The 16,948-nt window shown below is 52.5% G+C and overlaps 8 protein-coding genes across 8 annotated transcripts; 5 read left to right on the forward strand and 3 right to left on the reverse strand.

Annotated features, from left to right (window-relative positions):
- Window positions 1-551: 551 nt before the first annotated feature.
- On the forward strand, window positions 552-2,417 carry LTS14_003487 (uncharacterized protein; the record flags this gene model as incomplete). Its single annotated transcript, XM_064836191.1, has 1 exon — window positions 552-2,417. The coding sequence occupies one exon, from the start codon at window positions 552-554 to the stop codon at window positions 2,415-2,417; it is 1,866 nt and encodes a 621-aa protein (XP_064696400.1).
- Window positions 2,418-2,813: 396 nt separating this feature from the next.
- Window positions 2,814-5,093, reverse strand: LTS14_003488 (uncharacterized protein; the record flags this gene model as incomplete). The annotated part of the gene is made up of 1 exon (XM_064836192.1): window positions 2,814-5,093. One exon carries the CDS (start codon window positions 5,091-5,093, stop codon window positions 2,814-2,816), a length of 2,280 nt encoding a protein of 759 aa, XP_064696401.1.
- A 752-nt stretch (window positions 5,094-5,845) lies between these two features.
- LTS14_003489 (uncharacterized protein) lies at window positions 5,846-7,138 on the forward strand (the record flags this gene model as incomplete). The annotated part of the gene is made up of 1 exon (XM_064836193.1): window positions 5,846-7,138. One exon carries the CDS (start codon window positions 5,846-5,848, stop codon window positions 7,136-7,138), a length of 1,293 nt encoding a protein of 430 aa, XP_064696402.1.
- Window positions 7,139-7,264: 126 nt separating this feature from the next.
- Window positions 7,265-8,101, reverse strand: LTS14_003490 (uncharacterized protein; the record flags this gene model as incomplete). The annotated part of the gene is made up of 1 exon (XM_064836194.1): window positions 7,265-8,101. One exon carries the CDS (start codon window positions 8,099-8,101, stop codon window positions 7,265-7,267), a length of 837 nt encoding a protein of 278 aa, XP_064696403.1.
- A 203-nt stretch (window positions 8,102-8,304) lies between these two features.
- LTS14_003491 (uncharacterized protein) lies at window positions 8,305-9,249 on the reverse strand (the record flags this gene model as incomplete). The annotated part of the gene is made up of 1 exon (XM_064836195.1): window positions 8,305-9,249. The coding sequence occupies one exon, from the start codon at window positions 9,247-9,249 to the stop codon at window positions 8,305-8,307; it is 945 nt and encodes a 314-aa protein (XP_064696404.1).
- A 656-nt stretch (window positions 9,250-9,905) lies between these two features.
- On the forward strand, window positions 9,906-13,135 carry GDH2 (NAD-dependent glutamate dehydrogenase; the record flags this gene model as incomplete). The annotated part of the gene is made up of 2 exons (XM_064836196.1): window positions 9,906-12,944; window positions 12,998-13,135. 2 exons carry the CDS (start codon window positions 9,906-9,908, stop codon window positions 13,133-13,135), a joined length of 3,177 nt encoding a protein of 1,058 aa, XP_064696405.1.
- A 366-nt stretch (window positions 13,136-13,501) lies between these two features.
- Window positions 13,502-14,510, forward strand: LTS14_003493 (uncharacterized protein; the record flags this gene model as incomplete). The annotated part of the gene is made up of 2 exons (XM_064836197.1): window positions 13,502-14,329; window positions 14,400-14,510. 2 exons carry the CDS (start codon window positions 13,502-13,504, stop codon window positions 14,508-14,510), a joined length of 939 nt encoding a protein of 312 aa, XP_064696406.1.
- An 844-nt stretch (window positions 14,511-15,354) lies between these two features.
- LTS14_003494 (uncharacterized protein) lies at window positions 15,355-16,402 on the forward strand (the record flags this gene model as incomplete). Its single annotated transcript, XM_064836198.1, has 2 exons — window positions 15,355-15,681; window positions 15,755-16,402. The coding sequence occupies 2 exons, from the start codon at window positions 15,355-15,357 to the stop codon at window positions 16,400-16,402; spliced, it is 975 nt and encodes a 324-aa protein (XP_064696407.1).
- Between the last annotated feature and the right edge of the window lie 546 nt (window positions 16,403-16,948).

Consider the following 16,948-nt stretch of genomic DNA (forward strand, 5'->3'; position numbering starts at 1 on the left):
TTGCCATGCGAGTGATCTAGCACACTCACATAACGCTCACAGTCGTGTTTCACCATGAAGTCTGAGGTCCAAGGCATCTTTGCCACGACCTCCGGTAGCATATAACCATGAGGCTGGGTGTCATAAGGTAGATAGAGTCTGTAATATTGGTGAACAGCAGACGGGTCGTGTGGAAAGCTGGTTGACCTCGTTCAGTATGCTGAATGGCTCGAAGGTGGCCAGAAATGTGACGCACTCATCGCATGCCTCTACCAGAGACAAATAAGTCATAGGTCTCTTTCCTGTTCCTTCTGGTTTCGGGGCCATCTTTAGATTCCACACTCGATCATGCGTGAGTAATCTGCTGTAACACGGACCTTGGCAGCCTATATTGAAGCTCAATGCAGTCACAGCGGACAAGACACGAAACGCGCAAAGAGAGAGAGAGAGAGAGTGAAGTTGAGGGAAGCAAGTTCGGATCGGATCAGGGTGCCCACGCCACTGTGGCTGAACTTCGCGTCTCTCATCTTGCTGCAGTGAGGTGAAGCTCTTCCAGGTGCTGTATTTATAGCATGCAGCCATCGACACTATGCAATGCGCCATTGCATCTTGCACGCGCACTTGGGCATCCACACAGTGCTCTCACTCGTGTACCTCGCGCTTGCATAGTCTCGAAATGGCTCCAGTCTCGCAAGATCACCACCGGACGACGATCACTCCAGCAAGAAGCTATACCGCTTCGCAAACACCTGAAGGATGAAGCGAAACGGAAGAAGGCAGAGGCTAGGATCAATGGCGACAATATATCCAACAAAAGGCAAAGGACAGACCCGAGACTAGAGAAATGGGAGCTCACTGTGGGTATCGAGATACATGCTGAGCTGAACACTGCCTGTAAATTATTCTCCTCTGCATCCGCGGAGCCTTACGATCAGCAACATGCGACCACTCCGAATAGTAGAGTGGCACTGTTCGATGCTGCCATGCCAGGAACACAGCCTCAATTCCAGGTCGCGACTCTGCTTCCAGCTGTACGAGCAGCCATCGCGCTAGGCTGTGATGTTCAGCACAAGAGCGGCTGGGACCGAAAGCATTACTTTCATTGGGATCAGCCGAATGGATATCAAATCACGCAGTACTACAAAGCTTTTGCTAAGGACGGCTCTCTAACTCTACGTGCTTCCGATGGCGTGCCTGCTGGAGATCTGAATGGTGCAGACAGTCTAGTCATTGGCATCAAGCAGATCCAGATGGAGCAGGATACAGCAAAGACAACGAATGTCGGGAGCTCCGCTTATCATATCGATCTGAATCGGGCAGGCATGCCACTCATCGAGATCATAACATTGCCGCATATTCACAGTCCCCAAACGGCTGCAGCTGTTGTGCGCAAAATACAAGCCGTTCTCAGGTCTGTGGATGCGTGCGTTACTGGCATGGAATTGGGAGGATTGCGAGCAGATGTGAACGTCTCCGTGCGGCAGAGAGGTACGGACGGGACGGGTGCGAGTTATAGTGGTGTGAGTGGTCTTGGCCAACGTACAGAGATCAAGAACCTATCCTCGTTCAAGGCTGTCGAAGACGCTATTGTGGCGGAGCGCGACCGTCAGATCAGTGTCCTGGAAGCCGGTGACGTGATTGAAGGCGAGACCCGCGGCTGGACTCTGGGTGCCACGGAGACGACCCGCTTACGTGGCAAAGAGGGCGAGGTAGACTACAGATACATGCCTGATGCTGATCTGCCTCCTTTGGTTATCGGCAGAGACCTTGTTCAGCATCTCACTCAAACACTGCCCACCCTACCAGATGCAATGGAGGTCGAGTTGCAGGAGATATATGGTCTCAGCTTGAAGGACGCCAAGACGATGATCGACGTTGACGAAGGCGATCGTGTGGACTTCTTCGAGACTGCAGTAGAACACGTGCTATCGAGTGATGATGAGGCTTCGGATTCAGATGTGGCTGCGAACAAGCGGAAGGTTGGAAAAATGGTTGGCAACTGGATTCTACATGAACTTGGTGGTCTCTTGACGACGCAGGAACGTAGTTGGGACGATGTTCGTGTCACACCCAAGAAGATGTCCGACATCATTGTCTTGCTACAGGGCAAAGAGATCACTATGCGAGTGGCCAAGCAACTTCTCACCGAAGTTTTCGAACAGGAGCCATGCTCCGAGCCAGTGCCAACGATCGAACAGCTAGTCGACGCTGGCAACCTACGTCTGCGACCATTGACCCAAAGGGGCTATGAAGAGCTCGCACAATCAATCGTGGACGCAAGTCCTGACATGGTGAAAGCTGTTCGTGAGAAGGGCCAGAAAGGCAAGATCATGTGGTTCGTTGGCCAGATGGTGCGCACGGGTGATGAGGGCACTGTGGAGCCGGAGAAAGCCAAGGAAGTCCTCGAGCGCTTGATGGCCAGAAATGGAGCACCCTGAGATCTAAGGCTCGATGATGCTGTCGGAAAGTGGTACGCGAGCGATCTTGCGGCTCGCGCTGTAGATCCTCGGATCGCCGTCGAGGCAGAAGGCCAGGCCCGAGTACGTGGACATCTCGTCCATGACACCTTGCCTTGTGATGGAAGTATTGTGTCAAACGAGACTGGCAAGAATCTTATCGATCTGCGCTCATAGAAGGTATCAGACAAACGCGAAGCCGAGACCACGTTCACGTGAAGGCAGCAGTGACTTCCACATCTCTTTGCAAGCTGGCATATACAGTCGAGAACAGTAAAATACGAAAGAGCGCTACGCTATGCAAGATCCATCCCAGAACACCTTGCTAATGAGCAAAGAATATTTTGTGCGATCGCACTTGATGCTGAAAACCAGTAATCACACAACCATCCTATCCAGCCCTAGCCGCATATTCTCCACCGTTTTCACACCCACACCTCTCATCTTCCCGAGCTCGGAAAGACTAGTCACACCCGCATCATCATCTAGATCACAGAGACAATTCACAATCGCTTCTGCTTTCTTGGCCCCGACGCCCTTCAGCAGCTTGATCTGACTGACATCTTTCGTGTTGATGATGTGTAAAATGTGTTTTGTCCGTGGAGTCTGTGCAACGAGAGCTGTTGCCAGCTCGTCTTCTGAGTTTGAGACTTGACCATCGTCGTCTTCGGGTGGTGGGGAGTGTTTTGCGCTGGTGTCGAGGAGAGGAGCAGTCGTGGCACGCTTATTAGTCTGTGGACGTTGACGGATCTTGGTCCGAGGGCGGTACATGAATTCGTCGTCTTCATCATAGGTTGGTGCGGTGTCGTGAGCCTCGTGATAGCTGTCATCCTCGTCCGCGTTGTGCCTCCGTCGAGGTGCTGGTTGGTTGGCAGGCTCATCGTCGTTGAGTGAGGCTACGACTGGCAGTGCTACGCCACCTGCCACTGAAGTACGCTTCTCAGCTTTCTTCGCCGAGATGCGATCCTGCAGCGCTGACATCTTTCGCACGAGCTTCTCGTTGCCTGGAAAGTGCGGTAAAGCAAGCTGATACATCTTGAGCGCACTGGCTTCCTCGCCACGGACCTGATGCTGCTTTGCCATGAGCAGATACTGCAATCCCTCTGCTCGCTCGGTTTCTTTGCCTTCCACACGCTTCTCCAGAGCATTCAGTCGCCTCTGGACTTCTCCTGAGATCGGGTCGCCATTGCAGACGGTGGTTTGATCGGCACGTTGTTCCAGAGCTTCCATGACTTTTCGCTCAATCATGGCCTCTATAGTACCTTTGCTCAGACCTGGCTCGACAGCCTTCGCCAACCTCATGGCATCATTCATGCGCAGCATCTTGCTGGGTCTGCCAAGCGTTGGCACTGCCTCGCTACTTGTCCGCTTAGGTGACTTGTGTGGTATTGCAGTAGACCGTGCTTGGCTGATGTTTGCCTGTGGGGCTGGCCTGGCAGCTTGCTTCGGCTTGTCGGAGTACACCGCAAACTGCTTGGTTGGCTTGGGCCCGTTAGTCGTGACGTCCTTGAGATGGCTGTTATGAGACAGTATCTTCGGTCGTAGCGGTTGTCTATGTAACGAAGGCATGTCCTGTGACGCATGCTTCTCACCATCTAGTTTATTCTTGCTAGCCGCCTCACGATAGATAGGTTGATTCTCGATCTCGTTGACTTCAATCTTCTTCGTCCGATTCGCAAAGTTGAGGCTGCTCAAAGTGTCCAGGTGGTAGCTTCGCACAGGTGCCAGGTTGAGAATCATGACAGTATAACCATTGTTTTGGCCCAGTGACAATATTCGTGTCATCTTGCTCTCGCGATACGGTATCCGAGCTTGCTTCTTGCTGATAGCTTCGACGCATTGTGCCAGAACGAAGAGCGACTTGTTGATACTCGCACTCTCGACCATACGGTAACCCATGTTGTCTGTCCGTCTGTTGTCCTCGGAGCCAGCAAGGTCAATTGCCGATGCAGTGCTTATTCGTGTTTCGTCGCCTGTAATTTGAGTAACCTTGACGCATAGTATGGCATGCGACCGCGAAGAATGCGCATTTAGCTTAGTGGCCGAGGTAGACCTGTTGACGTTGGCCTCATCGTACAGCTCCTCGAACTCTTTCAGAGACGTGCACGGCCTGTCGGTCAAGCCTACGACCTGCGTTTTCCCGTTGCCCACATCCCGGATGGGCAGTCCAGCGGCCGTTCGCTTCTCCGGCGGCTCGAAGAGATCGAATACCCGGTCGTTGTAAATCTCGTAGTAGCTCATCATCACCTCCACCTGCGTGTCCCCTGCTGTATCCTTCTCCACTTTACGTGCTCGCCGATAAATGCTCGATAGTAGGCGCGGAATCACACCTCGCTCTGCCAAAGACTTCCCACCACGCATGGTATATGTCTTTCCAGTTCCCGTGACTCCATATGCGAAGAGAGTGACATCGAAGCCCTTGAACAAGTGCTTGACTGTGGGTGAGACCTCATTGTCGAAAAGTTGCGCCTGTGTCGCTTCCTGGTCATATACACTGCTGAACTGGAACGAATAGGCCTCGCTCTCCTTCTTCGGATTCGGTATCCTGACAATACTCCTTTTCTCCTCTGCCTCGCCGGCTACCGCTTCCACAATGACATCGCGCTCGATTTCTGCTTTTAGTAGAGGCCGGATCCTGGCAACAACGCGCACACTCATTCTGGTGATGATATATATGCAGGACTAGGATGTTCGATCGACACTCACACCAGCCTATTGAACAATGGCAAATGGTCGACAATTCGCTGAAAGCATTCATTCATCTACAAAGCTCGTCTACCACCACCAGCGCAAAGGCAGAGTGACGTTCTGAATCAATAATTGTGGGGTTGCTACAGCGACCAGGGGGTCTGCCTTGCTCAGCGGCGACCCTCAATAATCGAAACCTTAACGATCTCCCACGTCGCATATTTTCCACCATCACGATTATTTTCGACATACAGAACGCTTGAGGATGTGTGCAGTCCGCGGAGACAGAACGAGCAATGCAACGTGGTCGTGATCCGTCAAAGCTGGCTCCTTCTGGACCATGTTTCACCTTCAGCGAATCAGAGCGCTCCCGGCCTCATTGTAAACCTCACTCTGAGGGAGAGGCATATCGGCGCCTACAGCGACGCAAACATCTTGTCGAGACGACGCGCTGCGTGTAGATAGATCTCGCACTGATCGCACAGCGTGCAAGCGGCCGATCCTAATCATGCTGCTTCGCGACAACCAAGACGTCTTGAGACGACAGCCCGGTAGCATAGGTCCAAGTAGCTGGTATTCCCTCTCTTTCCTCTCATGGCCTCGCACTCACATCAGCATTGTTACTGTCGCTCTTTTCCTCATTGTACTACAGTATAGACGCCGGAGCTGGTCTTCGCCACATTAATATTACATCTTCGATCCTTCGGAAGACATTCGCCAACATGCTCGCCACATCCGGCTTGACACTACTCTTCACTTTCGCGGCGACTGCTCTGGCTGGTCCATTATACTACTCAAACATCAGTACGACCGTGTCCATGTCTGCTGCCGGAAATACCGCAACAAGCAGCGATGCACTGCCGACCGCCTTTGTCTCGTCGGCCGCGGCTGAGACGAGCAACAAAGACACGACAACGACCAATACAACAACCTCGGGGGCGTATCTTGTGCCCATTACGACTGTTTCGGCACAGAGCCTAGTTTCTACCGTGTCTCTGCCGACACGAAGTGAGACGACCTTCTTCAGCTACGACCCTTTGCCAATCAACAGCTCTGGAGTGGCGTCTGCAAGCTCTTCAGCTTCACGATCTATCGTCACCAGCACGTCTACGGCAAGCACCACGACCCTCACCATGTTCACCACGGTGCCGCCGGGAGGAAGCTCAAGTAGCCTTGCCATGAGCAGCCTGCCTCCAACCTATGCCTCGCCGTCCTCGGAAAGCACACAAAGCGTATCGTCTTATGTGCATAGCTCCATGGCAGCAAGCGCGACATCAATGGTATACAATATCTCTACCATAACTGCTAGTGTCCTCGAAAGCACATCGTCCATCAGCCGCGGGAACACGTCGACGATGTCATCTTCAACGAGCTCCTCCACTGTGACGTACGGCGGCTATACGGTGACATATTCCATCAGCAGCGAGACCGCCACTGCGCCCATGACAATCTTGCCCACCCCCGAAATCTCTTCAACGATAAGTGTGGGATCAAGTCTTTCATCAAGCACGACCTCATCGTCATCTGCTCCAGCAGCCTCTACTGAAAGCTCCGTAACGCTGCCATACAGTTTCTCATACATCCCAGCGTCAACAGAGCAAGCATCAACCACCACAACAACGACCCAGAGTCAAAACAGCAGTGCAGCACCTGAGCCATCGTCTGACACCACCACGAGCAGCAGCTCCTCACATACGAGGGCATACCTATCTCCGATCACCAGCTCGCAGTCAGTACCAGAGCCGTCCGCAACCCCACCGTCCTTCACATACTCGCCGTCAAGCTATTCTGCGCAGCAACCTCACCCACACGAGCATCCATCAAGCGGATTTCCTGGTCTTCCTGGGTTTGTGACGCAGACTCCGCCTCCGGCAGCCAGTCAGAGTGCAATGGCCGGTATCACGATCGTACCAATCAATCCCAACGCGGTCACTGTGACGGTCACGACGACAGAGACAGATGCTGGGATGACTACAACGGTGGCGGAGAAGACAGTTACGGCTCGGGCTGGATAGCGAGGATACGGAGCATCTTCCGGTCCGGTAATCAAACTTTGACTGACTTGCTTGGGCACTCGCATTAGATACATAGCGATAAATAATGGACTACATATGTACTTCCCTTCCATCATGCATTTCATGCTATACGGGCACTTCTCCAGCCAACGTAATGCGGTGCATACTCCGTCGAAAGCCATGATAATCATTAATAGGATTGTGCAACACAGTTCGATTGTCCCAAAAAGAAATGCTGCCTTCCTCCCACGAGAAGCGACATGTGAATTCCGGCTTGACCTGGTGCTGGAATAGATATTGGAGTAGCGGTCTACTCTCGTCTTCCGTCCAGCCATCGAAACGCACAGTGTGTGCTACATTGACGTACAGACTCTTCTTGCTCGTGACCGTATGTGTGCGAACGACGGGATGGCTAGCCAGGAGATCAGCGGACTTCATGCCAGAGTCTTTGATCCGGTCTTCGCGTGTCTTGGAGGCATCGGCTTTGGCTGAACTACTGATGCCGCGGAGTGGCGCCAGCGTGGCCTTTAGGCCGTCAGATAGAGCATCGTAAGCTGCGGCTTGATTGGCAAAAAGTGTGTCCCCTCCGTACGGTGGGATCTGTCGTGCTAATAAGATCGTACCCATAGGCGGTTCGGGAAGGTACGTGGTATCGGCGTGCCAGACACCGCCAAAGTTTGTGGTCTCGTGTTCTTGTTTCAAGACTTCGATGATCTTGGGGTAACCATCAATTCCTTTCACCATCGGATATTCGACTGGTTCGCCGAATTTGGAGGCGAAGGAGAGGAACTCTGGCGGCGACAGATGCTGGTCACGAAAGAATATGACTTTGTGTTCTGCAAAGGCCTGTCTGATTTGTTTGACGGCGGTGCCGTCTAAAGACTTGAGGTCCACATTGTGGATCTCCGCTCCCAGCGAGCCCGCCACGCGCTTAGTGGCCAGTCCACGTAGTCCGTCCTGCATGTTCGTTAAGATATGATTGCTTGGACCATCTTGATCGTGAGTGTTGCCATAGTCTCCGTTGTTCGCATGCCCCGCATGTTGTGAGATAGACTTCACGACTTCATCATGCCGAGTTCGGTAGGCTCGGCTTAAGCACTACTACCGCAGTAGTGCATTTACGACGCTCAAGCACAGAGAAATCGTGCTATGGAATAGGACAGTAATCAACCCGTGTCTTGGTGCGCGTTCTGCGTGATAGTATAGTTATCGACGAAAAAGGTCCACGTTCCGCTGCCGGGCACATCAGTCCAATCTATGCTCTCGGAACCACCATCATCCGCAAAGACGTCGTACAGAACGCCTGCCAGAGCGATTGTGAACTCAGCGCGTCGTTGTGGTCCGTCAGGCAGTCCTCGAAACCGCAGACTTCTTGTTCCTCCTTCCTGACTCGCGGTGAAGAAGGGTAATAGTGATCGTGCTGTCCGATCGTATGTGTTCGTCTCGAACTGCATGTACTCAAGCGTACGTCGCACGATCTGCTCGCCAGGCAACCGCTGCCCTGTACCGCTTCTGCCACGTGAGAAGGCTAACGAGGACCACGCTCGATGTAGTATTGGAAGCTCAATACGTAGAGACAGTGGCAAGCCGACTACGTCTATTTGGCCAATCTCTTCGCTTGACAGATGGACGTCCTCATTCTCTGTCAGTCTGCTCAGAATTCCTGGAGCATAGTCGGTAAAGCTAAAGACGTCCTCGAACGAGACCTTGGCCTGAGTCAATTTTGGTAGACGGCGTAGGTGGGCCAGTAGACCGTATCCTTCTGATAGGCAGAACTCGCATGTATGTCCCTCTTCCTCTCGTGGCACGAAATTGGTCACTGTTACTGATCCAATCCGGTCATGCAAAGCCCGATAAGGATATCTGTTCTCGCAGTAACAGATATGATTGTAGGACACGCTGAAGCTATTGATCTCGTAAAAGACATCTCTGGCCTCGGCGTGAAGAGTTTTGCACACACATAAGAGTGAAATGTCTACCAGCGAGCCCTTGGATTTCTGCCATGGCGTCTCCCGCAATGGCTTCTGTAGGGTGCGCCCACACTGCAGAGCCTGTCCATAGATACGGAGACGGAGCTCTGCTGGTAGACCCAGGAATGGTCCGATGTCCATGTGGTGGTCTCACGACACGTGGATGGCTGGTCTCTCGGAGCGGTGTGTGTGGCATGCATCGGTGATCGTTACCACCTATGCCGCCATCTCCTCGATTCAGTCAAAATCAAGCCACATCAATCCCTGGTCCAGCGAGCGGCAGTGTTGGCCCTGCAGCCTCTGCAGGCCATGTGCCACTGTCAAGTGCCTTCTCACACGTGCTGACTATTGGCGTATACCGGACGCCACAAAACTGCTTCGACTCGTCCTAGCGGGTCCCCACTTTTCCCCGGAGAGACCTAACCGGCGCTATTGTTTCTGGCGCTATTCGTGTACCTGCAGGAACAGTTTTTGCTAGAGCTCTATGCCGCGAAAATCCGCGTGAATATTACGCTCTGGTTACTTAAAAGTTTGAAGAAGCTTGCGTAGTGGTCGGGCGCAAGCGACCTGTATACCACTCAGCCTCGTGTCGATGCGCCTGTTTCCTGTCTAGTGGCTGTGCTGGACGGACAACTGATAAGGGCTTATCACGCTCCTCGTCAGCGCAGGAAAAGGTTGGTCAGTTCCAGCTCGAATGAGGCAGTGCCAGCCTCTTTTTGTTTCAGCATAAGCGTATACTAGACATCGACCCTCCATCAAATGCACTGAAGAGATCTTTGACTAGAAATACAATCACAATGGCGTCGCAACATATCAACGGTACACTCGAAGGAGCCAATGGCCTTGCACTACCGAATAAGCTCCTGGAAAGAGTGGTCCGGACACCAGACAGACAGCCGTCACCACAGCCCACCCATCTCGGCGTACCTGGGCAGACTCATGTCCTCCAGGAGACTGGCTCTGGCTATGTTGCACCTAAATTCGAGGGCAAGAGCAAGCAGATGGACGACGTGATTACTCAAGTGGACGCCAAGGGTTTTATTCCGGATGAGCTGGTGGAGCAAGAGGTAGCGTGGTTCTACAACGAGCTTGGCATCGATGACATGTACTTCAGCACCGAGACAGTGGATGCCATCGTAAGCAATGTCCACTCATTATACGCTGCCAAGATCGCAGCATATGCGAGAGACGACAAGAAGCTCGAGATCAGGCTGGACAAGGAAGCGGCGGATCATGCCATCTACATTGACACCAGCAGGCCTGGACTGTCGTCCTCCGAAGGTTCTGGCTTCGAGGCTCGTTTAGAGGCGAAGTATTTGGACGGCAGCAAAGGGCCAAGGAGCTTCCGCGTTGAGACGTTCAGATCACCGAGCAAATTACCTGGTGGTGGTGACCAGGCACTTCGTTGCTACTTCGTCTACCAGACTACTTTCCAAAACCCGACACCTGCTGAGAATGAGACTGATGTCGAGGTACTGGGGGACGCACGTTTCTTGCAAAAGACTACACCAAACACTAGAGCCTTATATCAGCGCGTACTAGACGCCGCTGCCTCTCGAACGGGCCCAGTGATCGACATGTACGATGTGGAAGGCACGAGGGAAAAGAGGCTGGTTGTGGGTTTCAAGCAGGGCTCTGCGCTCGGCATGTTCACCTCTTTGAGCGATCTATACCACTACTACGGCTTGACATCGTCCAGAAAGTATGTGGAGCAGTTCAGCAATGGGATTTGCATCTTGTCGATCTACCTGAAACCCGCGCCCAATTCTGACAAGAATCATCCACCAATCGAGGCGTCAATCCACCAGATCATGAAGGAAGTTTCCCTCCTCTATTGCATACCGCAGAACAGGCTGAAGCACCACTTCGCTGATGGGAAGCTGTCATTGCAGGAAGCAATCTATGCACATTGTGTCTGGGTCTTCACCCAGCACTTCCTCAATCGTCTGGGCAACGAATACAACACCCTTTCATCTCTGCTCGACCTCAACAACAACGTGCATGCTGAGCTTTTGTCGAAGATGAAGAAAAGGTTGCGTACCGAGACGTTCACCGCCGACTACATTCTTGAGATCATCAACCAATATCCGGAGGTCATTCGATCACTATACTTGTCATTCGCGAACACACATTATGTGCAGACTCGTGGCGAGCAGGATGACTTCTTGCCTACTCTGTCATATCTGCGCATGAAAGTAGATCGCGTGCTAACCGACGATGAGCTGAAGACTTTGATCTCGAAGACTGCGATCAACGAGCACCACGAGATGGTCATGATGTCCTTCCGCATCTTCAACAGCGCAGTCCTCAAGACCAACTTCTACACCCCAACGAAGGTTGCTCTCAGCTTCCGTCTCGATCCCAGCTTCTTACCCGCTGAAGAGTACCCACAGCCACTTTATGGCATGTTCCTGGTCATCAGCTCGGAGTTCAGGGGCTTTCATCTTCGCTTCAGGGATATTGCTCGCGGTGGCATCCGCATTGTGAAGTCTAGGAGTCGCGAAGCCTACGCCATCAACGCTCGATCCTTGTTCGACGAGAATTACAATCTGGCAAACACACAGCAGCGCAAGAACAAGGACATTCCCGAAGGTGGCAGCAAAGGTGTGATCCTACTTGACGTACAACATCAAGACAAGGTCACAGTGGCATTTGAGAAGTACATCGACTCCATCATGGATCTGCTGTTGCCACCCACTAGCCCTGGTATCAAGGATCCGATTGTGGATCTGCACGGCAAGGAGGAAATACTCTTCCTGGGTCCAGATGAGAACACAGCTGATCTGGTCAACTGGGCTACGGAACATGCTCGTGCCCGTGGCGCACCGTGGTGGAAATCGTTTTTCACAGGCAAGTCACCCAAGCTCGGCGGTATCCCTCACGACGCATACGGAATGACTACGCTATCAGTCCGTGAGTATGTGCTCGGCATCTACCGCAAGCTCAATCTTGATGAGCGTCAAGTGCGCAAGCTGCAGACTGGCGGCCCTGATGGCGATCTTGGCTCGAATGAGATCCTACTAGGCAACGAGAAGTACTGTGCGATTGTGGATGGCTCGGGCGTACTTTTCGATCCGAATGGCCTCGACCGGACTGAGCTGTTGCGCTTAGCAAAGGAAAGGAAGATGATCGTCAATTTTGAGATCACGAAGTTGTCCAAGGATGGATACCGAGTGCTGGTCGAAGACAACAACTTGACCCTACCTTCAGGAGAAGTCGTCAACAACGGCATCACCTTCCGCAATACCTTCCACCTTCGCGATGCAGAGTCGTTCGACATGTTCGTCCCCTGTGGTGGCCGACCCGAGTCCATTGACTTCAGCAGCGCAAGTCGCTTGATCTCGAAGGCCAAGGCGATCATTCCATATATCGTGGAGGGCGCCAATCTGTTCATCACGCAAGAGGCCAAGCTGCGACTAGAGAAGGCAGGTTGCGTGGTGTTCAAGGACGCTTCTGCTAACAAAGGTGGCGTGACTTCATCATCGCTCGAGGTGCTAGCATCTCTGTCCTTCGATGACGAGAACTTTCTGTCACATATGTGCGTGCAAGCCGATGGAACTGTGCCGAAGTTTTACCAAGACTATGTGAAGCAAGTGCAGGCCAAGATTCAGGAGAATGCACGACTAGAGTTCGAGGCTATATGGCGTGAAGCTGAAGAGACTGGTGTGGCAAAGAGTATACTCAGCGACAAACTTAGTATTGCGATCACCAAGATGGACGAAGAATTGCAAGGCACAGAATTATGGGATAACCTTGCGCTGAGGAGAAGCGTACTGAGTGATGCTCTACCACCTCTCTTGCTGCACGAGATTGGTTTGGAGAAGATCCAGCAGAGGGTAGGTGTCGTTTCGACATGGTATTCTGGCTTCAGTACTAACACTTTTTCCAGGTACCTGAAAGCTATCTCCGAGCGATCTTCGGCTCATACCTGGCAAGCCGCTTCATCTACAACATGGGCATTTCTGCATCGCCCGTCAGCTTCTTTGCTTTCATGAACAAGAGGATGGCCAAAGTGAACGGCGCATAGTCAACGCAACGGCCCACCGACGACAATGGCAATAATGATAATGATCGGGGATGATGTGTAAAAAGTGTAGCTGGTTGGCAATGTGCGAATCAAATTTGGGTCTGGAATGTCAAGTGTTCTCGACATGCGCTTTTGGCGCATTCTTCAGTCAACAGATGTTTAGATGAAAGTCGTGCGGGCAATGGAACATATTCTGTTCGTTTTCTCGGTGTTGCTGTTTGTCGGGAACTAATCACGCGCTTCTTTGCTTGTTCAACTTCGTTCACGACTGAAAGAGGGTGCTTGTGCTAGGTATATAACCATAGTATCGCAAGACTGTTTGGGGCTGGTCTGACATCACCAGCGACACGCAATCTTTGCTTAACCATGGCGCCGAAGCGAGGGAGCCTCAAGAAGGCTGCCACAGCGGCGACCAGACCACCCAGCAAGCGCATCCAAGACCTCGCCAGGAAGACTGCAGCCGTAGCAAGGCAGGCCGCGCAGGCCCAGCCTGAGCCGGCAGTAGCTGACACCAAGAGGAAGCGCACTGCTACTGGCTCAGCTAAGAAGGTCGCTACCGGTCGTGTGACGAAGACTGCTTCTGATAAGAAGGCGGCCAGCAAGGAGGCTACGAAGACGGCCACGAAAGCTGCATCGAAGAAGGCTGCTCCGACTAAGATTGCGAAGGCGCAGAAGACAACCGCCAAGAAAGGTGGAGTGACTAAGAAGAAGGCTGCCAGTAAGAGAGCTTCGCCAGCAAATAAGTGCAGTGGTGCCGCTAAGAAGACCGCTCGCGCCGCTGCCGAGGAAGACCTTGATGAAGCTGAGGACAAAGAGGTAGTGGACGAAGTGCCGAGCAAGCGTGGCTCCTCTCGCAGCAGCGCAAAGTCCAGCAAATGTGGTTCAGGCAGAGCCCAATCGCCACCCAAGAAGACACGCTCTGGCTCTGCCAACCGCGTTGTTAAACGATCTTCTTCCGCCTCTGCTCCCAGCAAGCGCGGCAGCGTAGCATCAGCTAAGAAGTCGTCTACCTCATCCAATAAAAGCCATGGTGGAGACAATACCATCCTTGAGCAAGGCGCTGCAGCTGCTGGGAGTCTCGCTCGTCAAGCTAATCAAGCCATTGGAAATGCGATTGAAGGAGGTCAGCAGCTGGCTGGGCAGTTCAACAAAGGTCTGAATATGGAGCCGCATGGGCATGGTCACGGCCAGAATGTAAGTCGTAGCTCCTCATTATCGACGTCGGGTTTACATTCTGGGACGATTTACTTACTATCATTGACAGGCCCGACAGCGCCAGTCCATGTCGCCAGCGCGATCGTCCAAGGGGAGTGGTTCCAAGACGAATCCGTGGAGGGAGGCTCCGCCGCGTCCAACTGACTCTAGCGGAGATTAGTGATGGCTTACAATGCTGCATGTGTTTGGTGTCCGGAGAGCTTAGGTGAGATAGTAGTGCTCGAAAAGGCGCTGGGGTGGTGGTGACCAGGTGGTTCTTTGCGTACGGCGTTCAATATCTCTGAAATCATAATGTCTTTTCGCCATGCCCGCGAAGACCGCTGTGGTGCTTCTTACTGGCCTTTTCGAGGTGCCAGCCAATGCTAGGCTACGTTACAGTATTGTGTAGCAGCAAATAGAGGCAAGCGCTCAAGGGGTTGGCTGTAGACGTCCCAACAGCCCTGAGACAAATCATCAGCGTGGCGATGCTCGTGCGACCACCTTTCCCTTCGCCTCCTCGTTCAGACACATTCGGGGATCGTCATAGTCATTCTCCTGCATATCTGTGATCCGATAAAGACGTGGCTGTGGTTGTCAAGTATAGGTCTGACTCAATCGTCAATATCTCCGTAGCGCAAACGGCATCCCCGGACAGTCTGAGCGGCGGTTTTCACAAGCCGAAGGAAATCTCCCTGCAGCACTTGCGACGATCAATCATCGTCTCTTGCATTGATCAGACGGAAGCAAAGATCATAGGCTGTGGTCAAGATCAAGAAATGCGCAGATAATACAACATCTCCACTCTACAGCGTACAACGATTCATGATAACCAGAGATCATCACCAACACCTTCACGCGACCACGCGCCGGCTTTTTGAGACTTGCCGGTCAAGGACGATCAACCTCACTTCACATGCGGCTCCAATGAGGCCACGGGCGATACATTACACCTTGCTATGAGCATACAAGCCACATCATCGACTTCGATATCGCAACCTCTAAGCACCGCACACAAACCACCAGTCATGGCGAGCCTCCCACCTCCGCCGGATTCAGCGGCCTACATCGGATTCAAAGAATGGGTCTCACAAGCTGTCGTTGCGTCCTTCGTAGCGGGCGGTGTAGCTGGCGCAGTATCACGGACAGTAGTAAGCCCTCTTGAGCGACTGAAGATTCTCTTGCAAGTGCAGACGGGAGCGCAATCGGAATACAAGACGAGTATCAGCAAGGCTTTGGCGAAGATATGGCGGGAAGAAGGTTTCAAAGGAATGATGGCGGGGAATGGTACTAATTGTATACGGATTGTGCCGTATAGTGCGGTGCAGTTTGGGAGTTACAACTTTTACAAGAGGGTGAGTCTGCATTGCACAAGACCATGGTGATCAGATGCAGGATCCTGCGAGCCAGGACTGACACTGCTTTTAGTTCTTCGAAGCCTCGCCTGGTGAACCTCTCTCCGCCGGACGAAGATTACTATGTGGAGCCACAGCAGGTGTCACCTCCGTAACATTCACATACCCTCTCGACATCGTCCGAACACGCCTCAGCATCCAAAGCGCATCCTTCGCCGGCCTGAAAAAGGCAGAAGCAGGAAAGAAGTTGCCAGGCATGTGGGAGACGATGAAGACAATGTACAAGAACGAAGGAGGTTTCTTCGCATTATATCGGGGCATAATACCGACGGTAGCTGGCGTGGCGCCTTATGTGGGATTGAATTTCATGATCTACGAATCCGTACGAAAATACTTCACACCCGACGGACAGGCGAATCCTAGTTCGTTCGGCAAGCTCGCAGCAGGAGCAATATCGGGAGCCGTGGCGCAGACATGCACATACCCACTGGATGTGCTAAGAAGAAGATTCCAAATCAATACAATGACCGGCATGGGATACCGGTACAAGAGCATATTCGATGCGATACGGGTGATCGTGGGCAATGAGGGAGTAAGAGGACTCTACAAGGGCATAGCACCGAACTTGCTGAAAGTCGCACCGAGTATGGCGAGCTCCTGGTTAAGTTTCGAGATGACGAGGGATTATTTTGTGTCGCTCAAGCCGGACCCGGAGGAATAGCATCTGCATGGTAGCAAGGCTTGAGACGACATGGCATATACGAGAGCGGTGGTGTGGCAATGGTCTCGAAGTACAGCGCACACCAACTCTTGAGCTACAAGGAGCATCACGGGAGTATCAGGTATGTGTAAAAAGGTGTCACAATATTGCATCCTCAGGATTTGTTGGGAGCGAGGCGTTCTGAGAAAGAAGACGATTTTGTGTCGCTGCTAGACAGGCGGCTAGATATGCTTTTGGGAAGCTGGATAAGATGTATAGTATCCTACCATGTCAGAATCCGGCTTTACAGGTGTGTTCGACTTTCGTGTTATCCTTCCCATCACCACCCTCTACCCACACCCGCATACCTTCATATTCATAGTGGCTGACTAACAAGCTTTCGCCCTGTCGATCAGGGCTCGGCACGACTCGGCTCGTGGCGCGGGTCATGAGGTAAGCGCACCATTAGGGCGGCTTATGGTCATCATCTGAAGACTGAACCACATGAGAGCTCCGAAGTAAGCTTGAGGACAACAACGAAATTGCTAGCGCACACTCACAGTCACT

This window comes from Recurvomyces mirabilis (assembly GCF_035927965.1).
Source record: "Recurvomyces mirabilis strain CCFEE 5264 chromosome Unknown scaffold_7, whole genome shotgun sequence".
Taxonomy (NCBI): domain Eukaryota; kingdom Fungi; phylum Ascomycota; class Dothideomycetes; order Mycosphaerellales; family Teratosphaeriaceae; genus Recurvomyces; species Recurvomyces mirabilis.